The following is a 27,417-nucleotide window of genomic DNA, read 5'->3' on the forward strand; positions in this document are numbered from 1 at the left end:
GGGGGATGGTGGGGGGATGGAATGGGGGGGAGTAATATAATTGTTCTATGTTTAATTATTCTTGTATTAATTAGAGGCCAACCACCATCATATATATATTAGTTGCGAGATTTAATTTGTCACAAAGTGAATTATTTGCTTCAGATAAATCTGTTATGGTATTTCGGTTGTATTTAATTATACCGTATAGTAGGTTTGCTAAAATTGATTACTCAGTTTACCTCTCATTAATTACTCTCATATATAATTTCAGATGATTGGAATTAATCAGTTTGCTAAAATTGATGAAAAATCTTAGCTCATGGGAAAAAATAAAATTAGATACGATAAAATTAATGTACTGTTTTTTACTATTATTTTAAAGAAATGGAATGTGTGGTAGAAATAAAATGTTAATCCATTTATGCAAAGATTAGTACATTACTGATCTGTTGCACATTTCACAGTGTGGCCACAGAAGAACCCAAACTCCGACCAAAACCTGCTCAATTGTGGCGGGAATATAATCTGTCTCAATTAATTACGAGAAAAGTTCACGTTATTTCACAAATACTGACATGGCTACGCTTGGTACCACTCACAGAGTCACAGTACCAAACCTACCAATAGAATTCCGCCACATAGTTCCTGTAAACCATAGTAAAAAAGTTAGAGATCCACATGTTATCCAGTATAGAAGCAGGAGTCCCTACTCCCCACTCCTCTTCTTAGCTGATGACGTCAGATCCAGACTAGCTTGAGCTCTTCCTCTTATCCAAAATCAGAAACAATCACATCCCTCCATCCAATCATCTTTTCCTAATTAACCAATCGCCACCGTCCATTACTCTTCATAAATTAAACCAACCCCTTCTCCGCTTCAAAAAAAGATCCCTAAAGTAGCGCAAATTTTGTGTTTGTAATGGACCGTCCGATCATATCTGGCACGAATATTTAAGGAACCTGTGCTTTCCAAAATTTATTGTACTTTAGGGATCCTTACTCGCTGATGACGTCAGATCCAGACCAGCTTGAGCTCTTTCTCTTATCCAAAAATCAGACACGATCTCATCCCTCCATCCAATCATTTATTTCACATCAAATTAATCTCCACCGTCCATTACTCTTCATAAATTAAAACCACCTCCCTTTCACCTCACTCTTGATTTCTCACTCAAATCCATCAATTCTCTAATTCTTAGAGAGAAGCAAAAATGTCTCTCTTTTCATCGCTAATTCGTCGCAAAACTGCAATTCGATCTCGCTTCCGCGCGAGGTCTCTTTCCTCCTTAGCAGATAACGGGTCGGGTTGCATAGAGAAGATCCTGGTCGCGAACCGGGGCGAGATCGCGTGTCGGATCATGCGAACCGCTAAGAGGCTCGGTGTACGGACAGTGGCTGTCTACAGTGACGCGGATCGTGATGCACTGCATGTGCGGTCGGCTGATGAAGCGGTTCGGGTTGGACCTGCCCCGACTCGGTTGAGTTACCTCAATTCGTCGGTCATTGTTGAAGCAGCTCTTCGTACTGGTGCACAGGTTTGTGTTACTTCTATGCTGTTGAAAATTCATGAGAATCAGATAGATAACTTCTTGCAATTTTGTTATAGGCTATTCACCCAGGGTACGGTTTTCTCTCAGAGAGTGCTGAATTTGCACAAATTTGTGAAAACAAAGGACTCAAATTTATTGGACCACCTGCATCTGCAATCAGAGACATGGGCGATAAGAGGTACCATTATTCCAATTACATATACATATATAGGGATGTAAATATGTGTCGTGCCGTGACTTGAGTCATGTGCCGTCCTGTGACCAAGTCAGATTTTTACATGCCGTGACCAAATTGGGATGTATAGTCACGGCACGTTAGTTACACTGTGACCACACGTGTCATGTCCAAAAGTCACTGGTAATGCTTGTCATGTTTAGGTCCCGTTTAACCATTCTTTTCACAATTTAAGTTAGTTTATTCAAAATTTACCATTAGATCAAGATCTAACGGTCCTGATCACACATGACTCGTGTGACCACAAGCCGTGCCGTGTCAACTTTCTGAATGATGGTTATGTCACGCGAATGGTCACGACATGAGACATTCCAGTCACGACACGTGACCGGCACACGTGTGGCACTGTAACCGAACCGTGCCATGCCGTGACTCATCCGATCACGGGGTGACCTTTTTACATCTCTATACAAATATGATACACGGAGGTGCATTATTATATTTTGCATTTGTTAGTGCATCGAAGAAAATTATGGGTGCTGCTGGTGTGCCATTGGTACCAGGCTACCATGGGGATGAACAAAATGTGGACTTTCTAAAGGCTGAGGCAGATAAGATAGGGTATCCTGTTTTGATAAAACCTACTCATGGTGGAGGTGGCAAGGTATGATAAATTCACCATTTGCTGTACCAATTTGAAATTTCAATTTGGATCAAGATTATGCTAGTATGATAACCTACAACTACTAAGAAGTTGAGGGCTTATTGGGTCAAAATTTGTGCGTTGGTCCCTTAATTGACCCCAATTTTCCCCAAGTAAAACCTCGAAAGAGCAAATTTTGGCATGCACAAAAAGGCATAAGAAAATGTGTTTCTTTTTCCTCCAGGGCATGAGAATAGTAGAAAGGCCAGGTGATTTTGTCGAAAATTTGCTCAGTGCACAGCGTGAGGCAGCAGCTTCTTTTGGAGTAAACACAGTTTTGCTTGAGAAGTATATCACACAACCTCGTCATGTAGAAGTACAGGTGTAAATACTATATCATTCCATTTTATAAAAGGAACATTTTGTTGTCTATCCCTAAAAAATTGAAATAATATAAACACTGTGCAAAGTGGGAAGTATCTGATGTGCTGTCCCAAAACATGAAATTATCACACGTAAGCCTCCAACCCTCATGTACATAGATGTTGACAGTGAAAAAAAGACTGACTTAGGGTTAATCTGAGTGATGTTTGAAGTAAATGGAAATAAGGGATGCACAAAATTTTCTCATGTTTTGTTGGGGTAAATGTGTGAAATTTCTATGTGTATTTCGGTTATTCATGATAAGTGTTCCTTCTGTAGATGTATGCCTGATACATTGACATTTTACAAGAGTAAAGGTGAACCACCAATTTTATTATTGTTTAACCTCCTTTGTACTATTGTGAATTGAAGGTATTCGGGGACAAGCTTGGGAATGTAATACATCTATATGAAAGAGATTGTAGTTTGCAAAGAAGGCATCAAAAGATAATAGAAGAGGCACCAGCAGTTAAGATCTATTTCTTTAACTAACCTAATTTTACGACTGCAGATTATTTTTCTTCTGAGCTCATATTGTTAAAAATCATTCAATTGCTATACAGCCAAATGTCACCCAGGAGTTCCGGGCCCATATAGGTCAAGCTGCTGTCTCAGCCGCAAAGGTAAGATTCTTTTGTAATCTTGAATGAGTGAGGCTTTGGTACGATGCATAGCGTATAATGGTCCGTACTATGGATCAATATTTCATTTTTGAAGTCCAAATAATCGATCTGAACCGTTCAACATGATCTCCATATAAAATGAACTTGTAGATCAAATTTTACATTTTAGAATTTATTTACTATTTTTTTAGATAGGTAGAAAATCACTTGATCTAAAAATTTTAGACCATTCAAAAGTAGTGATACTTATCTAAAAATATAGTAAAACAAAACAAAAAAAATTGTAAAATTTACTATGCAAATACATTTTCATATGGAGATCATGTTGAACGGTTCATATTTGATTATTTGGACTCTAGAAATGAAAATATTGATCCGTAGTACAGACTAATCTGCACTATGGATAGTACCATAGGCTTACTCATCTTGAATTAGTGGTTGTATCATTCGAGGCTTGCTAAGTTATCTCAGATGTATCAATTGATTTCTCAATCACCTATTATTGAAGGCAGTTGGATACTTCAATGCTGGAACAGTCGAGTTCATAGTAGACACAGCTTCTGATAACTTTTATTTCATGGAAATGAATACACGTCTTCAGGTACTGAGGTTTCTTAACAAAAGATGGATTATAAAATACTGTCGTTTAATTTTTAATTTTGTTTTCTTTATTTCGAAGGTTGAGCACCCGGTGACAGAGATGGTTGTGGGACAAGATCTCGTCGAGTGGCAAATTCGGGTTGCAAATGGAGAACCATTGCCATTAACCCAAGAGCAAGTCCCCTTAAATGGTAGTACATTCTCGTTTTTGTACCTGGCACACCAAATTTTCACAATTTTTTTCTCATCTTTATGTTGGTGTGATGATGTTTAAATGTAACACTGATCAAAGGTTGAGGCTTGACCTTTGATATCATATTAAATCTTTCATGATAATGATGCAGTGACTGTTATTCTTTTTTAATATTAGGTCATGCTTTTGAGGCACGAATATATGCTGAAAACGTGCCCAGAGGCTTTCTCCCTGCTACTGGTACCCTACACCACTATAGACCAGCTGATGTAAACCCAACAGGTACCAAAGTTTTCTTTGTTTTTTTTATTAACACTAGGTACAAGAGATAAATAAATAAAGGAAATTCTTGAGGCATCTTTACTAAAATCTGAAATTTTACACATTCCCTTGCAAACATGGAAGGGGTCAATCAAGAATAGGAGGTACATGGGTGATGTTCCCCCACTTTTGCTATAGTAGATGTGTATTTTGTGAATTTTCCATGAGTATACATATTTTTGGTTTTGCAAGGGTATAAATTGGTCAATATCTTAAAAAAATAGCTTGTCTATATAACTTCTGTGTATCCAATTGACATTTGAAATATTTTTCTTTGCTTGTGTGCGGGCATGTGTGATGTGTGCATCAACAGTGAGAGTTGAAACAGGTGTGGAGGAAGGAGATACAGTGTCTGTACACTATGATCCAATGATAGCCAAGCTAGTTGTGTGGGGCCATAGCCGAAGTGCTGCTCTAGTCAAGTTTAAAAGCTGCTTGTCAGATTTCCAGGTGTATAATTCTTTTTAGTATCATATTCCTAGTATCTTTAAATGTTGATTTGTTTTATGTGGTTGTTTTTGTGTTAATGTTTTTGCTATTTATAGTACTAAAACTTGAAACTGTGCTGCGACAAAAATAAAACAAAAAACATTTCATGGTTTTGCTATTTTGCAGATTGCAGGCTTACCGACGAATGTGAGTTTTGTTCGAGATCTTGCTAGTCACTGGGCCTTTGAAAAAGGCCAAGTTGAGACACACTTCATCGAGCACTATAAAGACGACCTCCTAATAGATTCGGCCAGCAAGGCAACTAATGAGGCATTAAATGCTTCAAAGCTTAGTGCAGTGCTAGCTGCGGCGTGCTTATGCCAGAAGGAGCACATTACTTCTGCGGAGGCCATCCCTTGTATGTTTACTTACTAACTTGGATTTGTAAATATGAGTGAGGCTGCGGTACTATGCATAGTGCATATTAGTCCGTACTATGGATCCATATGTTCATTTTTAAAGTCTAAACGATTGATCTGAACCGTTCAAAATGAACTCCATATGAAAATGTACCAGGAGATCAAATTGTACAGTTTTTAAAACTTTTTTTAATTTTTTTATATAGGTAGAAAATCACTTGATATGAAGATTCTAAACCATTCAAAAGTAGTGAATTTGTAAAATTTAGTCAACAAGGACATTTTCATATGGAGATCATGTTGAACGGCTTAGATACATCGTTTGGACTTTGAAAACGAAAAATATTGATCCATAGTACCAACCAACCTGTGCTATGCATAGTTCCATAACCTCACTCATGCAAATATATAATGTACTGTGGAAAATGCTGATTTTGATAAGTCAGGTATAGTATGGGTTTGAGAAGAGATAAATCGATGTTTCAATTATAGACAGTTATCCCCCCCTCCCTTCCACTGCCTCAGCCATGAGACTTCTCTGCAACTGTAACATTTCTAGAACCACTTGTTAGTCATCCCTAAATGTCATCTAAGATTATTCTCCGGTTTGGTACAGGTAATGATAGGTTGGTCTCTTTGTGGTATGCCAACCCGCCATTTAGAATGCACCACTCTGCCAAAACCATGGTCGAATTTGAATGGGACAAAGATTTTGACGGCACCTTTGGTGGTAGACTAAAACTTGCCATCACGCACCAGACTGATGGAGGGTACTTTGTTGAGGTAAGTTCTTTAGAGTGAGGCTATGAAAGTATGCATAGCACAGATTGGCCCATACTATGGATCCATAACTTCATTTTCAAAGTCCAAGCTGTCAATATGAACCGTTCAACATGATCTCCATATGAAAATGTACTTGCATACTAAATTTCACATTTTTTTCGAATTTTTTTAGATAGGTAGAAAATCACAATTTTTTAATAGGATAGAATCTTTAGATCAAGTGATTTTCTACCTATCTAAAAAATTTCTAAAAAATGTAAAATTTGATCTACAAGTACATTTTCTTATGAAGAAAATGTTGAACGGTTCGGATTGACTGTTTGGACTTAAATAATTGAGATATTAATCCATAGTACGGATCAATATGCGCTATGCATAGTAATGTAGCCTCACTCAATTCTTAAATTATATTGTTGTACCACTCAGGTTAGATGCTTGATCTGTACAGAAAAAAGTTTGTTACCTATTGAATGCCATGTGATTCTTCTTTTGAGGTCAGGTATGAGATACCGGTCAGGTCTGTTACTTGTCAGATTCCATTTCTGAAATTAAGATATTAGAAAAGGTTTATAGTTTTGATGGGAATTTTTTTATTGCCAGATGGAAGGCGATGATTCCTCCGGGTTAGAAGTAAAAGTTCTACATAGTGGGGAGAATAACTTCAGAGTGGAAGCTGGTGGCTTACAAACTGATGTTACCTTAGCACATTATATCAAGGTATGCCCTTAAGAGTATGATATAATGTATTGCAGGTCCCTCTTCTCCTTTAAAAATAAAATAATGAAAATTATATAGTACCTCAAAATGCCACCCTGCTTTTTCTTCATTGGCTAGTTTGGCACATAATGGAATGGAGAGAGAAACCATTTACACACTAATCCCATCTTGTTCACTGTTATGTAGTGGAATTAAGTGGAATAGAGAATTGGGCCTATTTTAGCCCATTGAGAAGGCACTTTTCCACTTATCCATAATTCCATTCAATTCCAATCTCATCAGAAACTATTCCGAATTTTTTTTTCCAATTTTTACCCTCTATTTTCCCTCCCCCACAGTCTGCAAGCAGCGTGCAAAGGTTATCTTTTCTAGGGTTATATAAGATATCCTCAGTTTGCATGGTTATAAAAATATATTTTGAGATTTTATAAATCTATGCTGGATAGTCCTACATGAGGACAAAAATATGCTAAAGGTAAAGTTTTATGTCAAATTAAGAAATTATTGTTCCTTCTAATTAATCCTCTTTAATTCCTATATTTATTTAGGACCATAACAAGCACATACATGTATGGCACGGTGACCACCACCACCAATTCAAGCAAACTAAAATCATCAGGCAAGCATCCGATGGTGGGTCCCACTTGAAACCTTCATTGGAGTCATCATCCCATCCAAAAGGAACTGTTTTGGCTCCAATGGCGGGTTTAGTCATAAAAGTGTTAGCTGAAAATGGGGCCCAGGTTGAAGAGGGACAACCCATTTTGGTACTTGAAGCAATGAAAATGGAGGTACATTCTCCAAAATATTGTTCAAATAATTGAGTGAGGCTATGGTACTATGCATAGCGCGGATCGGTCTGTACTATGGATCAATATCTTCATTTTCAAAGTTCATAGTTCAAATGGTCGATCTAAACCATTAAAATGATCTCCATATGAAAATGTACTTGCCGACTAAATTTTCCATTTTTTTGAAACTTTTTCACTATATTTTACATAGGTAGAAAATCACTACTTTGAATGGTCTAGAATTTTTAGATCAAGTGATTCTCTACCTATCTAATAAAATGGTAATTTTCTTTTTTAAATATAAAATTTGATCTACAAGTACATTTCATATAGAGATCATGTTGAATGGATCAACTGTTTGGAATGGAGATATTCATCCATAGTAGGAACCAATCCGCCTGATGCATAGTACCATAGCCTCACTCCAAATAATGTCTTTTTATTCTTGTGATTTCTTATAATTTGTTTATTTACGTCTATGTTTTATTTTTACGTAGCATGTTGTTAAGTCGCCTCGACCTGGAATAGTGGATGGTCTCAGAGTTACTTCTGGCCAGCAAGTATTTGACTCGACTGTTCTTTTCAATGTAAAGGTACGTGCAGGGGCAGTGCCTATCTGTACCAACTAAGACTTCATTTTATTTTGATATCTTTCATCCTGAGTACTTGGCCATTTGTATTAAGTTAGAGGCTAAACCATTTTGTCTTCATCAGCAGTTATTGGGGGTGAATGATAAAGGGGGTTTTATATTTTTCTTAAACGGGTTACATTTTTTTTTAATAAAGGGTAAAATGGGTACTTTATAAATTTAAAATGAGTTTTAATAGAAAAGTTAATAAATTGGGTAAATTTGTGAGTTTTTAAAATTTAGAAGGGTAAATATGATATTATGAATTTTAGAAGGGTTAATAATACGTAAGTTAGAGGATTTTGAGGGATAAACATGAAATTCCCCAATAATAAATGCTCAATTACTTGATATTAAGCATGTTTGGGGCTAATTTGGCTTTATGTTGACATTTTCGAATGTTTGTTACCAAACTTAGGTATAGGCGAAATAACAAATTAGACTAGATGCCTGTAGTATTCTAAATATTACATTGTGTTTTGCTTGTTTCCCAGGAGAACAACACAAGCTGAGATGATGCACAAAATATTTACAGCATGAAAGGTTAATATTGTTATTTTTTTTTTTCAAATAAAGTTTCCATGCGTAAAAAAGCTTGGCCTATGTACATACTGTCAATTATATAATTTCCTAATAATAGTGTGCAGCCAATACTTTTCACAAATGTTGTGGCCTTAGACTATCCCTTTGATATCCACTAATAAAAAAAAGAAAAAGAAATACATGGAAAGGATATGGCTATTTAAATTGAAATATTTTTTATATATATCACAATCAGCTAGATGTCATGCATATTCAAAGGATTTGGTGTGCAAGTTTAGAAAATTGCCTTAATTAGCTGTACAAAGCATGCTATGGTTGATTGTGATTTATCAAGAAAATGACATTTTTTTTAAAGTTTGAATAATTATATTTAACAGAGAATACTGCATTATATGCCGGCAATCTACCTTCCGGATGTATATTGCATACAAAAATAATTTAATACAAGAATGGTATAATACATTCAATATTAGTAATAATTTAATAACAGTACAACCCATATACATAATAAAAAAAGAGTGAGTCTGATACTTTGCATATCACAAATTAGTCCATAATACGTATCAATATTTTTGTCTTCAAAATCCTAACAGTCCATCCGAACCGTTCATTATGATCCTCATATGAATATGTACTTGCAGATTAAATTTTATATTTTTTATAAATTTTTTACTATTTTGTAAGATAGATAGAAAATCACTTGATTTGAAAATTATGAACCATCCAAAAAAGGTGATTTTTTTACCTTTCTTAAAAGATAGTAAAAAAAATAGCAAAAGAATATAAAATTTGATCTGCACGTACATATTCATATGAATATCATATTGAGGAACAGACTGCTGCTTTTCAGCATGCTGGTTTTCCGATATCAACCATTCAATTTTGTTGAGATTTGTGCATAATTTTTTTTTTATAGAGATACGTGAATAAAAAATTTTGAATGGTTGATATCGGAAAAGCAGCATGCAGCAGCGGAGTCTGATCCTCATATTGAATGGTTCGGATCAACCATTATAATTTTTAAAATAAAAATATTGATTCATATTATAGACAACATCGTGCTCTGCATAGTACTGTAGACTCACTCATCAAAAAAAGATGAGACATTTACAAATTGGTTAACTGGCATGGCAAATTATCAATAAATAAATTAAAGAACAATTATATTACTCCCCCCCATTCCATCCCCCCACCATCCCCCCATTCCAAATTATTTTTATCTCATTTCAATCTCGTTCACATATTTCACGATATATGAGAAATTTTGCGAATCTAAAATCACGAACATTTTCTACGTAATTTTCTCTTTCAAATGAGATCCATGATGACATACTTTCGGACAAGTTATTACAGAAGTATTTATCCCTCATCGTGCAAGTATTTATACCTACACAGACATATGAAAGTATTACTATCAATTATTATAAGTATTTATACTGATATATGAAAGTATTAATATCAAGTATTATAAGTATTTATACTGATATATGAAAGTATTAATATCATGTATTATAAGTATTTATACTGACATATGAAAGTATTAATATCAAGTATTATAAGTATTATATGCAAAAAAATACTTTCAAGTATAGGTATAAATACTTGCACAATGAGGGATAAATACTTCTGTAACGATTTGCTCGAAAGTATATCATCATGGATCTCATTTGAAAGATAAAATTACGTAAAAAACGTCCGTGGTTTTAGATTCGCAAAATTTCTCATAGATCGTGAGAAATATGGACGAGATTGAAATGAGATAAAAAAAACTCACCTCTAAAAATGTGCATGGTCCCCCATGTGATTTGAGATTCCCCCCACCCTCTATGAAAAAAATGTGCATGGTCCCCTAAATACTTTCGTGATTAGGGATAAATACTTTCGTTCTTCAAGATAAATACTTCTGTACGTAAGTATTAATACCTTATGAAAAAAAATGACAGCTGGAGTTTTTTGACATTTTGTGCGGGGTTAATTGCGGGGTTGGTTTTGCGGGGTTAATTATCACTGTCCTAAATTAAATGCATGATGTAGTAGATTACAAATTTGTAGAAATAGTACGAGTGTTGACATGTATTTCTAAAAAAAATTCAATCTGCCATGTCATATATTGAGTTTATTTACTTTTGCATAATACCATATAAAAAGTCAGTCTGAGTCGTCAGATTTTTTTTTTTAAATAGAATTGCATTGAAATAATTTAATAGAACAAGCCCAGACTGTTGGAATTTTCGAAAACTAGCCTCCACCGATCCCTAGGATCGGTGGAGCAAAAAAAACACATCCTACACCGATCCTTAGGATCAGTGCAGCCCATTTATCACTCCACCATTCCCTTGCCGCAGAATGTCACAGAATGTCACAGAAAATCAGAAAATCAAAACAAAATAGCCCTCCACCGATCCTGTGGATCGGTGTAGTTTTTTTTTTTTTTTTTTTTAAAACAGAAATTTCTAATTTTTTTTATTAAAATATTAGAAATGTTGAATATATTTCTTTGAAAATAGATGAAATACAATATAAATTGATTTATTAGAAAGACTGCAACAAATAACCCGGATCAATATTTTTCAGGCCGGATTTTTCGCGGCTGTAAGAAAAATTAATATATTTCTTTATGTGTTATTGGAAAAAAATAAAAATGCTTAGATTCTGAGTTATTGATCCCGGTTCAAAAGTCACTTCTAGGTAATCTAGAAAATATTGTGATCCATCTAGTACATTTAATTAATAAAAAATTGTTTCTATTTTGAGAATTCTTTTTGAAAAACAATCATTAAATAAATTAAAGTTTTTGTTTTTTTTCAAAAATAGATACAACTTTTTATAAATTAAATGTCCTAGAAAGATCACAATATTTTCTGGATTACATAGAAGTGACTTTTGAACCGGGATCAATAACTCAGAATCTAAGCATTTTTATTTTTTTTCCAATAACACATAAAGAAATATATTAATTTTTCTTACAGCCGCGAAAAATCCGGCCTGAAAAATATTGATCCGGGTTATTTGTTGCAGTCTTTCTAATAAATCAAATTATATTGTATTTCATCTATTTTCAAAGAAATATATTCAACATTTCTAATATTTTAATAAAAAAATTAGAAATTTCTGTTTAAAAAAAAAAAAAAAAAAAAAAAAAAAAAAAAAAAAAAACTACACCGATCCACAGGATCGGTGGAGGGCTATTTTGTTTTGATTTTCTGATTTTCTGTGACATTCTGCGGCAAGGGAATGGTGGATTGATAAATGGGCTGCACTGATCCTAGGGATCGGTGTAGGATGTGTTTTTTTTGCTCCACCGATCCTAGGGATCAGTGGAGGCTAGTTTTCGAAAATTCCAACAGTCTGGGCTTGTTCTATTAAATTATTTCAATGCAATTCTATTTAAAAAAAAAATCGAGTCGTCAGTCAAAAAGTTGATCTTAGCACATTCTTTTGTTAGGAAATAATAAAATGCGTTACGTATGAATAGGAATTTTTCTCTTGGATTACGATAATTATCTCAGCACTTTTATCTCCACATTTATTCTCTCATTAACTTATATAACTACCATAGAGGAATTACAAAAGTTCCAGCATTGAATTTTTTTTTTCTAAAGTATTAATTATTGTGCAGGAAAATATTTATCTCTAAAAACAGAAATATTTATAGCTATAGTACAAGGTAAACAATTTTTATATAAATAATTGTTTCTCTAACAAAGTCTCAAACTACATGGGAGATGAATATAATTATTCTTCTTTCTAATGATTATATGGCATCTATGAAATTACATATGATGCAACCATATTATAATGTCTACACTCTACGCACTACAGCCATTCTGAAATTGCTGGAGTTACTAAATATAGTGAATGTTCTTTTCAATGTAGGAAATGTGTTCAATTGGTAAGGCATCAATAATTTAGTATACAATTAAGCAGTAAAAAAAAAAAGCTTAAAAGCTGATATATTATTGTGTTCATTTTTTCAATATTTTTAATTATTCTTTGAGATTCGTGCAATAAGGATAAGGATTTGAACGGTACGGATTTTTCATATATTAACTCAAATTTTACATATCTGAGAGGATGTGAATTCTAGTGTAATAAAATTCGATTTATACGGCCATATATACATATATAGTGAGCAGCCGCATAAGATAAGACTATTCGGTCTGCATATATATCTATTATGCAATCCATTCAAAAATATTTATTAATTATTAAATAAAAATTGGATCTAAATCAGACCAACTATGTCTGATCTGATCCAAAACCCAACTTAAGTACTCATTCAAACTTGGTATGGTCAAGTATTATTTTATTAGTTCCCAGCGCCTTTTATGGGCTCTCAAACAAATTCATATCCTTTGCATTAACTCAAAAGGGTATCTTTTGAGTTAATACATCTAAACTATTCGATTTGCTTTAAAATTTGTACAGACTAAATTTGCATTAATATTAAAGAATTATGTGTTACAATCAGACGATTAGATTAGTTCTTTTTAAAATCAAACGGTCGAAATGAATTAACTAAAAATATTCCTTGTGAGTTAATGCAGTGGATACGTGTTCCAATTTCCAAACGGTTCCATTTTGTTGTTTTAGAGATGTGAGACTAAAGTATCTACATTGTACCACCGGGCTGGGATCGAATCTCCTGCCCCCAGAGTCACTGTTAGTGGGCCCCACCCACCCCAAACCCTAAACCCAGCCCCACCCACCCTAAACCCGATCCCACCCCACAGTGACTGAGGGGGCAGGAAAATCCTGCACCCCGGGGGGCAGGTGATCTGCTCCCCACCGGGCTAAAGAAGCTTTAATGCCACATCATCATCTCATGACTGAGCTATAACGCACTATCAGATGCAAAGTATTTTGAACCTATCTTGTATATGTAATTTTGAGCCCTATCTTGATAATGCACAACTTATTCATTAGTCATTTTCTGTAATTTTTTGAAATCCTATAAAATGGACCTTGAAAATAAATTTGTTGCACCTTATATTCATTTAAAACGCATATGAATATATATGTGAAGTACTAAACTCAGTGACCAACACACACACACACACACACATTTCTTCTGTTTTTGTGGCATTATATTTGTTGCATGAATTTATATGAAAATAAATTTAAATACACGCATATATATATGAATTCTTATTTTAATCCGCACATATATATAAATCCGTATATACAACTACATACCGTATATACAGTGGCTTTCCTCATACCGTATAAGAACCGTATTTAATAACATTGTCAAATTCTAAAGATATTCTTCAATTGAATTGCATGCTACAATATATATACTTCAATATTCCAAATTCATGAACTCGGTCCCCACATTCTTTGCAATGTTAGATCCCTTTAGGAAGGTGCTGTACCATTTAGTCGACAATCGAGGCGTTCTCTCTCGTGTCTTGTAATCCACATGATGAAGCCCGAATCTCAAAGTAAAACCGGAACCCCATTCAAAATTGTCAAGGAGGGACCAAACAAAATAGCCCCGTACATCAGCTCCTTTTCTACAAGAAAAAATAGTTAAGATTGAATATGCATTTCTTGGGATCATGCATATCTCTCAAAAAATTGGAAATTACATATTTTCTCCTCTAAAATTCATAATACCATATCTACCATTTTATACTTCAAAAACTCACAAATTTACCCATTTTGTTGTCTATTATATTAAAACTCATTTTAAATATATGAAGTACCCACTTTATCCTTCATTAAAAAATAACTAGTTTCATGTTTAAGAATTCAAAACTAATTTAAAGTACCCATTTTACCCTTCTATTAAAACTCATTTTACCATGTGCGTCAGAAGTAGAGAAATGACCAATTTGCACTCGAAAACCTTCAAATTAGAAGATTGATATTTTTATAAAACATGTTATACATTTTTTTTAATGAAGGGTGAAATGGATAATTCATAAATTTAAAATGAGTTATATGAGAAAAGACATTAAAATGGGTAAATTTGTGAGTTTTGAAGTTTAGAAGGGTAAATATGATATTATGAATTTTAGAGGGGATATGTAATTTCCAAGTTTTTGAGATGTATACATGAAGTCCCCCCTATAAAAAGAAAGGAGTGAGGCTATGATACTCGCAAAGTGCAAATCGGTTCATACTATAAATTTGTATTTTATTTTTAAAATTTAAATAGTCAATCTGAACTGCTTAATTTGATCTTCATACAAAAATATACTTGGAGGTTGTATTATATATATAAAAATATACTTGGAGGTTGTATTTTATATTTTTTTGAATTTTTTTTACTATTGATTAAGTATTTAACAAAATTGATATATTGAGACCATTGAATTTTTATACCCATCTTAATAAATAGAAAAAAAAAGTAAAAATTGATCTGGAAGCACATTTTAATATATTTATCATGTTGAACGGTTTGGATCGAATGTTTGGACTTTGAAAATATAGAATGTAATCTGGTATCACAAAAAAGGGTGTAATTGGATCACTCCTCTCTCTCTCTCTATATATATATACACACTATTTTTTTTTTTTTACTTTTTTTTGGATTAGTAGAGAGTCACCTGATCTAAAAATTCCGAATTATAAAAAACAACAATTTTCTATCTATCTAAAAGAATAGTAAAAAAGTATAAAATTCGACTTCCTATTATATTTTCATATGAAGACCACATTAAGCAATTTAGATTAACTTTTGAATTTGAAAAATAAAAATATAGATTTTTAGACAGACCAACCCGTGCTTTGCAAAGTATATATATACCATAGTCTGACTTAAAAAAGGAATGGTGTATAATATTTGTAATTTGCCTTATAGCCGAGTTCAAGTAGGTGAGGTAGTCATGTATGAAGTTTACTCTTTCGATATCATTAGCGAAATCTTCGGCTGTCATGCTGCTATTGCTTGCTTGTGGGTAACCTGAAATATTAGTTTCAAAGTTTCAATGACTGCCAATTATTTGAGTAGAGTTTAAAACTTATAATACATCATTAGTTTTGTGCTCTAACTAATTATGTTTCATATTGTTATCATTGTTTCTATACAGCCTGTCCCAAGCCAAGAAAAAGGAAGAGGATTCGTAATAGGCTTGGCGAGCCAACAGTAAAAACAACAACCTCTTTATCGAAATGAAACTCTAATGAATTGGGCACGAGTAGTACTAGAATGGATGACCTCATGGGAAGTCCCTGTGTTACTGATTCTGGTTGGATTTCATTTCTAACCTACCCCAACTTGTTTGGCAATAAAGACTTTGAAGTAGAAGAAGAAGAATTGTTATCACTATTTCAAAGTTCGAACAACTGATCTAAACCGCTCAGAATGATCTCCATATATATTAAAATATACTTGGAGACCAAGTTTTATATTTTTTGGACTTTTACTATTATTTTAGATAGGTAGAAAATCACTGTTTTGGATAGCTCAAAATCATCCGAAAACAACGATTTTATATCTATTTAATAAAATAGTAAACAAAATTTAATTAGAATATAAAATTTGGTCTCCAAATACATTTTAATATGAAGATAATGTTGAGTGGTTTGAATCGACTGTTTAGACTTTGAAAATAAAATTAAAAATGTGAAGCATAATTAGAACACAAAACCAACAGTGCATTTTACTCCCCCTCATAAAATTATGGTTTAATTAATTACATCCTCTTTTTACAATATGAAAATTTACCATTTTCGGTTATGTACATGGGGGTATTGTTGTATCTTTGCTTCATGTGCATCACCACCTTCTCAATGCCCCATGGTACCACAAAAAAATTCGGCGCTCCTGTCTACAAAAATTATGGAAAGTAATTAATTTCATCCATTGTAAGTTCTAAAATTGGAAAAAGCATATATCTTATGTTGAATTTTATTCTCATCATACTGGTGTTCCAATAAACTGCCCGTTGCGCTCTCCAGTTGTGCTTACAAGGGCATTTCCATCAGAAAGGTCTATTGGACATGAAGAATATATACAATCTTTGGCATAGGTGGTTGTATATTGATTGATGCCAATAAAGTCTAATTTGGCTTTCAAGAGGTTTTTCTCTTCTGATGTGAATGTCGGTAAATTTGGGCCTAAGATCTGACGCATTTCTGAAGGATAATCTCCGAAGAGTATTGGATCTAGAAACCTTCACATTTGCAAAATATAAAACAAAATTATAATTTAATTTGCATAAGATAAATGAAAATATATATAGTATACCTGCCAAGAAAGCTTAGCTTGATATTGAAGTGTAGGTATGACTAATTAAGTCTTACCTGATATCTGTCATAACTACTTGAACCCTAGTTATGTGATTTTGCCTCAATCAAAATTATATTTAGCCTTAACTGCAACCCAATTTAGTCTCGTTCATCGATCCTGACTCGTGAGTAAACTTAATGACGGTACATGGTGGTTTGCTTACAGTAATTAATGATGCAAAGTCAAGAATATCGGTCTTAAACAATAACAAATGAATATAGTAAGATGATAATAGTATCCGCGCTAAAATACCTCCAAAATCTTTGTACCATAATTACCAGAACTATTTGGAGGGACCTACAAAACTCCAACACTAGAATTTTTTTTTTTTACAAGTATTAATATTGACGTTCTCAACTATTTGATCCTATACACAGAAGTATATATATACCTATGAGGTAAATAATTTTTACATAAATAATTGTCCCATAACCAAATCTCCCAAACGTCCTCGCAACATATACATACTTGTGGATGACCACTCAAACTACTTGGAGGGAGGATATTACATGTTTATAAAAGTATTAATATATATATTGTCATAACTTTTTGGGAGGACCACAAAACTTGATATATTTTTTTTACATATTACACTAGATCACATATGAAAATATTAATATCAAGTATTGCAAATACTTATACCTATAAACTGCAGTATTTATATGTATATACATTGTACAAAGTTTAATTTTCAAGCGTTTGATCATATCAAATTACACATCAAAGTATTAATATCTTATTTTTGAAGTACTTATACCAAGTATTTTCACCTATGCACTAAAATATATTTATACCTATGAGATCAACTATTTTTGTTATTAAAATGCTGATGTAGGGATACAAGGTGTTCACTACTTCATTAGAGCAAGGTTGACGTGGGGACCATTGAGGGACTAGAAAATGGGGATGTTCATATGAAGTTACTAGTACAAGTATTAATGTCTTATTTTGCAAGTGTTAATATTTTATTTTCTAATATTTATATCTATAAAAAATTGATGCAGAGACTAGTGCGGAAACTGGGAAGAGAGACCATATAATTAGAGGGAACTATAGAACATCATTAGAGAAAGATTGCTGCTGAGATTTTGAAAGGAACCGAAAACGGGTGATTCATATAATTATTCATGAATATATACCAATATATCAAAAGTAAAAACCATACCAGTGCTGATCAAAAGCCAATGCCCGTTTGACTGCCAAAGTATCGGCTATTGTGTTTCTCAGTGGCTCATACCATTTTGCATGAATTACTATTCCAATGGTACCACCTTGTTTTACCTTAATTATAAGAAGAGCACAGGTATATAATAATATAACAATTAAAAATCCTCATTTAAAGGTACATCAACTGGAGTAAAAATTAGTATTACATGGTCTTTTATCTACAAAACTATGAGTTAAGCATATACCATTAACAATTAATTAATTAAATTACCTGATAAGATGTTCTGTAGATGTGAACTGCGGTTGCATGAGAAAGAATGATATTGTGAGCCGCAGTGTACGGCTCCACGGAAGAGTTTCCGTATGTACAGTTTCCAAAAGGCGACGAACAGCGGCATGGTGGATCGGTACCAGTCATATAACTAGCTTTAGTACGCAAATTTGGCTCATTGAATGTTGTCCAGTATTTAACTCTATCTCCAAATGCCTTGAAGCATACCTCTGCAAAGTACCCAAAATCATTCCTGCAATTAACAATTAATCAATTCATTTATTAATTAAGTTTTAAATTTCAGAGTCCATAATTTCATGAGAGACTAAAACTACAGATAATGAATAAATATGATGAAGAGACCTGAATGCATATATGGTGTCAATCACAAATTGGACATATTGTTTTTTTCATTGTTGTAATTAACATATTATAAACTAACAGTACTGCATGCTGAACAAATCAGAGTTTAAGGGAATTAACAAATAGATAATGTACCTTATCTCAGAACTAAGCCATGCACCGTATCGATCTTGCAATTCTTGTGGAATTTCAAGATGATTTATTGTCACAAATGGTTCTATCCCTTTTGCTAAAATAGCATTAATAACTCTATTGTAGAATGCTATGCCCTCCAGATTCACGTCTCCAAAGCGTCCCTCTACAATAAAAAAAGATAAATTATTATAGGAAACACATGCAAATCCTTAATTTCAAGAGAAATTAATTAGCATGCATTCAGAACTCACTTGGTAGGATTCTTGACCATGAAATGGAGAACCGGTATGAGTTGATCCCTAGCTTCACCATTAGTTCAATATCTTCCTGTAATTATATAAGTTTGGGATTCCAATAAACAACTTCTATAGCATGCATGATAAATTTATTTTTGTGTGATATATATTATATTGGTTGTCAAAATTTTGGCATTTATTGGGTATTACTTTTCAATACAAGGTAATTTGTACATATACATGAGATACATGAGTACCTGACTGGTAAGATAAGGTACACTTCAAGCATGTTAATTAATACATGATTGATTTATTAGGTCTTCGTTGTGTTAATTAATTAATACTAATAAACCAGAAGACTATAATTTTACTTCTGTGAACCTAAGAAGCTTAAGTTGATTGGATTGTGTATTATCTAGGAGAACCTATAGAGATAGCTTATATATGTAATCATCTGGTTTAAATAATTATCTTCTCATATAATCAATCATTTTTTCAAGTTACTTTACCATGTATAGGTGATAATGGTCATCAGCAATGTCACCATTACTTCCATCCATAATCTTCCCTGAAACATAACATCAATATTTTAAGTTTGTTAGTTTGATAAAAAGAAAATGTATTTTCACCAAAAAATACCAACATGCATGGTAATTGTAGAATTTATAGAATTTATTATATGCTTGTACTTTTGGTTTGAAATATGACAAATTGTTTCATATTTCAGAATTTTAGGAGCTCTACACAATTCCATGGGATATATAACTTCATATACTCGATCCTATAATTATCTAGTGATTATGTCATATTGTTTTCATAATTTTTTTTCCTTGACATTCTTTGTTTCACCACATAACATTATCCTCATGTTCTTTGGTTTACTATATATTTATTAATGAAATTATTGTAGGTACGTGCCTACAACTACTGAAAGTCAAACTTTGTTGCCAAGAAGCCACGCAAGCACGGTCTTTTTTTGCAACTACGGCACGCAAACACGGTTTTCTTTTGGTTAAAATAATATATATACAACTACGGCACGCAAGCACGGTCTTCTTTTGCCTAAGGGTTTTTTCTAAAAAAAAAAAAAGTTATTCTTTTGCCTAAGGGTTTTTCTCAAAAAAAAAAAAAAAGGTCTTCTTTTGCAAAAATTTCAATGACCCATTATATATATTTTATATGACGTAGAACTTGGGCTGCAAACGAATCGAATTTGAATTTGGTTTGAATTAATTTCGAACTAAGTTTGGTTTGAATTAATTTTGAATCGAATTTTTTACGAACTCAATTTCAAATCTTTTATGAACTTTTTTACGACAAGGAAGAGTGATTGTAGTTGCCAAAAGCGAGAGGTGAAAGTCGTCTAAGGTTTTAGAACTGAGAGCGAGAGTTACAACTTACGAATTATGACTTATGGTTGAGCGGCCTTATATTTTACCTTTTAAGTCATCAGCGAATATAAGTCATAAGTAGAAATCAACGATTCATGTTACTTTGAATTTCGAACTACAATAATTCGCAAACCTATTTCGAACGAAGCAGGTCCAGTTTAAATTAATTACGAACTATTTCGAATTGAATTTTTTTACGAACTTTTTCGAATCAAACTCAAATCGAATCGCGAACTACGAATTTTTTGTGCAGCCCTAACTAAAAGCGAAATCATAAAAGTTCTTGTCCTAAAATAGTGTACGTTTTAGGTATAATAAACACGGCACGCAAGCACGGTCCCTTCCATATTATTTTAACTACCTAATCTATTTTGGGTGCTTATTTCAATTCAAACGTTGTGCCACTTTTGAAACGAAACAAATTAAAGAGCCCAACTAGTATCATGTCCATATGTTGCAATAAATCACATACAAAATAACATATATTTTCAATAGACTAATGAAAATAATAATTCTTTAACATTCTTAAATGATATTAAATAGATTGGATTTAAATCCAAAGTATAAATAAAAAGTTAGTAAATGTAATAAAGTCCAATAAAAAATAATGCCAATAATTGCAAATTGAAGATATCATAACAGTAACTATATTATACACCTTGTATTTGTCAAAGAAAAAAATATATTCAATTTCTACAATTAAAAATATATAATAAAATTAATATTATTCATATCTTATTCATCATTCAAGACCTCCCGATAAAATATAAAATTTAAAATGTAACATTTTAATAATACTAATCATTTTTAAATAAAAATATAAATTTTAAAAGTCAATATTCTAACATGATTCATATTATTCTCATATTATGCCTATAAGAATAATGAGATTTAGTGTGTGTTTTAATATACACTAATTAAGTGACTTAATTTTGATGGTTTGAACTAATGTTACTTAATATATCGTTGAATAATATTAAAATTATATACAATTAAATTGTTAAAGATAATGATATTTCATTGAATAATATTTAAATTACATACAATTAAATTGTTAAACTATCTTTATGTTTAATAACTTATTAAATTTACTTTTCAACTTTTTATTTAATTTTATTAAAATCCATTGTAAATATTGTCAAAATAACAATTGTTTGGTGATCACTTCTCAATACTCAAATATTTCAGAAAACAAATACAATAAACTTTCACAACAAGAATGAGACACCTTTCGCGAGGATAAAAAGTGACTTTTTGCGACGGACTACTCTCATTCTTCAGCTTTTTCTTTTTGCGACGGTACTTTTCGCGAGGGAGTACCGTCATAAATTTGTTTTTGCTCTCGCAAAAAGTTTCTACATTGTTGTAGTGTTTTGATCTTAATGTTATTCACAAATAAAATCTGTCCACTAACAAGTATATAATTTATATACTATAATATAGATACAAGATTAAGAGAACAAAAGTTAAACATACTAAAAAACGGCCACTAAGACTGACCAATCGGAGTCAATAATATTCAAAAGATATTCACCGAATCGGACAATTAATCGACCATCAAAACTGATTAGTCGGTTTTCTAATTCAAGTCGCGTGCCATGATCATGAAATAAGATATTTCATGTGATATGTTATGTTAAATTTTTAAAAGATGATCACATCACGTGAATTATCACGACAAGAGACACGTGAATTACGACATGTAACTAGTACACGTGTCGTGCTACGAATATGCCGTGACTTTTTTACATCACTAGTTTTGTTTGTACACAACCAACAATTTTTTAAGTAAACTGCATAAAAATTGACAAAATCAAAAGTGCAAGTGGATGAAGGTACCCGTACCTCCTCAGCTCCTCCTAGGTTTAAAAAAAAAAACAAAAAACAAAAAACAAAGAGAAGTGGATGAAGTTCTCAGAAAACATACCTTGAATATGTGTGAAAACATCCCAATTGCTGAGACCTTTATTTCCTTCCAAGTATGCTCCTTCAATCTATGGAGAATGGAATTAAAAAGAAAAGTCGCCTTTCATTTCTTGCTCTGTATATGTATCCATTAACAACGAAAGAGTTTAATTTTGTACCTGATAGGAGGAAGTAGCAGTTCCAAAGAGAAAAGAAGATTTGAATTGGCTTCTATGGAGGCAACAGACATTAGAGACATAGAATTGCAAACAGAGAACCAAAAACAAGCCATTTCTCAAATCCATCTTTCTATGTTTTCTCCCTCGAGAGCTCTCTCTCGCTTTCTATAAACCTTGGCAGTTGGCACCGACTGCCAGCTTGAAATGTTCAGCATATTTAGCTATAATTGGTAATTATTAATCTTGTTTTTAATATCGAAAGGACATCCTCTGTTTTGGATAATCATTAAAGCATATCGAGTCTCAAATTTCATGTTCTCATGAATTTATAACGAATCTATTTCAATAACATTCATGAATATTGTTGAATAATTATTCTTTTTATTAGTCTATTTTTGTGAAAGTGTCTATGAGAATTTTTTTACTATTATAGATTCCGTTTAAACTCATAGACATGATACTAATATATTAGTATAACACATAATCATAATAATAATAGAAGAGTTTAAATTCATGCTTCTATTTTTTTAGTGCCATTGATCTGAAATTTCCATCAAAAGATACGCCGGTCATGAGACCCACATGGCCAGTTGTTGTCATGAGACCCACATGGCCACTATCAATATGGTGATCATATATAAGACCCACGTTGAAATTTTTTATGTATATTTCAATTTCTAAAATCTTTGAAAGTATAGCTTGTGTTCTATAAAATTGAACAATAAATTTAAAAGTATGTAAAAAAAGGACGGTAATGTATGAAAAAAATATTAGCATTGTTCTCTCTTTCCATATATATATCATGCATGCACATTGAAGTTCATTTTATTATATTTAGTTATCATGAAATATCTGATGCTTTGATTGAGATAATAATAATAATTCTATTGTTTGTGCAAGCAAGCAGTTGACGAGCTGTTCCTTCCAGGAGAAGATAAGTATGAGAAGATTTTTAAAAGTGGTTATTGCTAAAAAAAAAAAAATAGTACATTAATTGAAGCAGTCGATATATTGTACACCATTGTTCAATTCTCAAAAAAAAAAAAAAAACCGCTGCTCTCTATACACGGCTGCTCTTAAGATATATATGATGTACGATTCAAGAAAATCATACATGGTTCATATGAAATAACTGTGTATAATTTATATATATTTTTTATATGTAGTTTATAATAAGAGTAAGGCTACGGTGCTATGGGTTGCATAGAGAACTACGGTGCTACGGTTTAATATTTGAGTTTTCAAAATCCTAACAGTCGATCCGAACTGTTCATCTTGTTCTCCATATTAATATGTGTTTGGAGACCAAATTTTACATTTTTTGAAAATTTTTTACTATTTTTTTAGATAGGTAGAAAATCAAATATCTGAATGGTGCAGAATTTTTTAGATCAAGTGATTTTCTTCCTATCTAAAAAAATAGTAAATTTTTTTCAAAAAAATATAAAATTTGGTCTCCAAACACATATTAATATGGAGAACAAGATAAACGGTTCAGATTGACCGTTAGAATTTTGAAAACTCAAATATTGAGCCGTAGCACCGTAGTCCTCTATGCAACCCATAGCACCGTAGCCTTACTCTTATAATAAACTAGCATTTATGTTTGTTATCCTTTAAACATACAATATTACAAATACAAAAGACAATATTAAACATACAATTTTATGTATCTGACTTCCACTTAGATATATATCACTACTACAAAAAATACATTTACCACCTCCCCTTTACTATTGGATGTGCTTCCGCACAGATGGTGTACGTAATGAGTGGCAGCGCTGTAATTATTTTGAACTTTTTACCGTCTGTTCGGTAAAAACAACCGATGGCATTGATAGACCCGCTCCTTTGCCATCGGTTAAATTTCACGAACAATTAGTACTGGGTGATTCTTCAACATCGGTTTGGCTAAACGGACGAAGGGGATTACTTTTACCATCTGGTGTGTTACATGACTGTTACGTTATGAAATTTTTACAATTAAATTCGAATGATTTAAAAGAAAGAATCGATAAATCATGTTAATAAAATGGAAGTTTAAACCTTAATTAAGGTTCCCCTAAATAAGTAAGTTAATTGTGAATTGAAACCGCGTCGAAATTTCGAGATTTCGGAATTTTATAGCCCCAGTGCGGATTAGGTTAACCGCAGTGCGGGTGGAAGCCATCCGCAGTGGCTCAGGCTTTTTCTGGAATTTTGCCAAAAAAATGACTAAGTAGTGAGTGCGGATGAGGGATCCGCAGTGCGGATGAGTTTAGCCGCACTCATGAATTTCTGTATTGCACTGAATTTTCCTGAAATCGGCTAAGTAGTGAGTGCGGATGAGGGTGAACCGCAGTGCGGATCAGGTTCATCCGCAGTAGGCTCGGACTTTTCCTGGATTCGGCTGACAACCGACTAAGTCTCGAGTGCGGATTAGGTAACCCGCAGTGCGGATTGGCTAATCCGCATTCAGGGTAATTTTAACCCTAAAACCCAAATTAAACCTTCTCTCTCTCTCACTTCACCATTATCCCCATTTCTAAGTTATTTTCGGTTAAGAGAGAAGGAAAAGATCCCGTGAGTTTCCGTTTCTTCCAGACTCCCGATTGTTGCGAGAAATTGAGTTTGGAACCGAGAAAGCAGCCGAGGATCTCTCAGAACCCTTCTATTTGGTATTTCTTTCTCTCCTTTTTACTTTCGAAACCTCGAATTTTCTCAATTTCTCGGATTCTCGTTTTAAACCCGAGATTTGTGCTCGAATTGCTCGAGGACTAGTTCCTCTACACTTCTTACCAGTTTGTTTGTCATTCTTTTTCCCGATTTCTTCCGATTTATGAAATCTGATTTCTAGGGTTTCGTGCCAAAATTGAAAGTTGGCATAATCGTGATTTGATTTGCCTAACCCGACCAATTAGACTTGTAATCGGTAGGGTTGCCTCCTGATCGTGAATTTTTAGAACATTTAACGGCCGATTTGAGGTTTTGACCAAATTAGGGTTAACCAAACGGTGGATTGAATTGAACCGAGAACCAAAGTAGTGAAACGGTGATTGATGGTCACCAAATGGAGTTTGTATGGTCCCGAGGACCTAGATGAATTTTGTGTGGTTTTAGAGGATTTTGGTAAGAAATAATGAACCGAACGAATTGATACCAAAAACATCGAAATTGATTAGGGAAGGTATAAGCCCTAGAAGTAACTCGAGTAAACCTCTCGACCCTGAACCAATGTTAAACCTAGTATACGTATGATATAGGTGTAGGCTCGGTCGAGCAAGAACTTGCGAGACCATACGAGACGTCCGATCCTTAGCTTAAGCGGTACGCTCGTCAAAAAGGTGCGGGATTCTTGGACTTGTTTGATACTTTATTTTCAGGAATTAAACTGTTTATTCGTTTGTCATGTTGAATGATTGATTGTTGCATATCTTGGAATTCATGCTGCATATTGATTCTTGCATAAATGAGAATGATGGAATTGTTTAGTTAAGGTTGATTGGCATGTTCGTATGGTTATTATTTGTTTAGTTCTATTAATTGTTCTTGCTGCGAATGAATCTGCCAGGCCGACCTGTTTAGGTGGCTGGTTAAGGTAACGGTGGCCTATCCGTTGACCGGTGTTTATGAATTTGCCAGGCCGACCTGTTTAGGTGGCTGGATAGGGTGACGCTGCTGACTTATGCGTTTGACCTGTTAGAATTTGCCAGACCGACCTGTTTAGGTGGCTGGATAGGGTGACGCTGCTGACTTATGCGTTTGACCTGTTATGGATTTGCCAGACCGACCTGTTAAGGTGGCTGGATAAGGTGACGGTGAGCTATCCGTTGACCATGTGTTATGATTTTGTGAGACTAACCTGTATGTGTGGCTTTGAGATATATTTGCTTGAGATTTAGCAAAGTTGACCTGTATAGGTAACTTTGATTCCGTGTGTTGCATTTGTGTCAAGTTGACCTGTATTGGTGACTTGTAACCGAACCTTAGGAAATGGTTAAGCCAAACAGCAATTGCAGATGGGTGTCCGATAAAGGTTCAGCTTGGTTGGCCATCTGTAGGCGCTTGTAACCCTACAGATGTGGGTTTGATAACGGTTCAGCTCGAAAGAACATCTGTAATTGCTACCAGCCCTAATGAACTGAGTTAGGAATCGAGTTAAGCCAAAATAGATGTTGTGTTTTGAAATCCATCTTGGAAATTCCGTAAACTGTGTTTCAGGTTGATTAACTGTTGTCGAGTAGTGGCATTCTGTTATTTATGTTTTCTTATATACTGTTGCATTGTTATTGTTTGGGTTTCATTATTGAATATAGAGTTTGATTTCAAGTCCAATAATTCATATGTGGCAAAATTCGCACTGAGAATTTATTCTCACCCCCACCTTCCCCGTTATTTTACAGGTATTGGTGCGATAGATTCCGGAGAGGCACGAGAGTAGTAGACCTTAGTAGCTTACCAGTATACGACCCTAGATATGTTTTGTTGTATAGATTTAGGGTAGGCCTCGTGGTTGGTATCCGGATGAGATACTTATATTGTATTATTTACTGTCCAGACTGTGTACTCTGATTATATATATTAGAAACTTGTTTTGAATTGCGTGTTGTTGGTTTAAATTTTGATTAGCCTTGTAAGCATACACGGCGTTGTATGCTTACGGCGGGGGACTGTTACTACCCGTGGTCGCGGGGTGTGACAGCTCTCTTCGGTGGTATCAGAGCTCAAGGT

At 33.5% G+C, this 27,417-nt stretch overlaps 2 protein-coding genes across 4 annotated transcripts; one reads left to right on the forward strand and one right to left on the reverse strand.

Moving 5' to 3' along the window:
* The first annotated feature begins 1,139 nt into the window (after positions 1-1,139).
* On the forward strand, positions 1,140-8,942 carry MCCA (methylcrotonyl-CoA carboxylase alpha chain). Of its 3 annotated transcripts, XM_078293423.1 has the most exons (16): positions 1,140-1,517; positions 1,589-1,710; positions 2,224-2,371; positions 2,595-2,732; positions 3,146-3,241; positions 3,337-3,396; positions 3,905-3,997; positions 4,076-4,187; positions 4,367-4,471; positions 4,824-4,960; positions 5,126-5,357; positions 5,975-6,141; positions 6,742-6,858; positions 7,407-7,649; positions 8,147-8,242; positions 8,773-8,942. In XM_078293423.1, the coding sequence occupies exons 1-16, from the start codon at positions 1,194-1,196 to the stop codon at positions 8,788-8,790; spliced, it is 2,208 nt and encodes a 735-aa protein (XP_078149549.1). In that variant the 5' UTR covers positions 1,140-1,193; the 3' UTR covers positions 8,791-8,942. The 3 variants fall into 3 exon arrangements, with proteins under 3 accessions (XP_078149549.1, XP_078149550.1, XP_078149551.1); XM_078293424.1 differs by lacking the exon at positions 7,407-7,649 and having other exon boundaries at positions 1,141-1,517; XM_078293425.1 differs by lacking the exons at positions 7,407-7,649; positions 8,147-8,242; positions 8,773-8,942 and adding an exon at positions 7,197-7,339 and having other exon boundaries at positions 1,141-1,517.
* A 5,181-nt stretch (positions 8,943-14,123) lies between these two features.
* Positions 14,124-22,843, reverse strand: LOC144544816 (putative inactive beta-glucosidase 14). The gene is made up of 11 exons (XM_078293364.1): positions 22,708-22,843; positions 22,551-22,617; positions 19,742-19,800; positions 19,248-19,323; positions 18,997-19,159; positions 18,499-18,751; positions 18,226-18,341; positions 16,695-16,944; positions 16,497-16,599; positions 15,623-15,731; positions 14,124-14,337 (listed from the first exon to the last, which is right to left on the reverse strand). Exons 1-11 carry the CDS (start codon positions 22,831-22,833, stop codon positions 14,124-14,126), a joined length of 1,536 nt encoding a protein of 511 aa, XP_078149490.1. The 5' UTR covers positions 22,834-22,843.
* Between the last annotated feature and the right edge of the window lie 4,574 nt (positions 22,844-27,417).

Source organism: Carex rostrata, chromosome 27 (genome assembly GCF_964058835.1).
Source record: "Carex rostrata chromosome 27, lpCarRost1.2, whole genome shotgun sequence".
Taxonomy (NCBI): Eukaryota; Viridiplantae; Streptophyta; class Magnoliopsida; order Poales; family Cyperaceae; genus Carex; species Carex rostrata.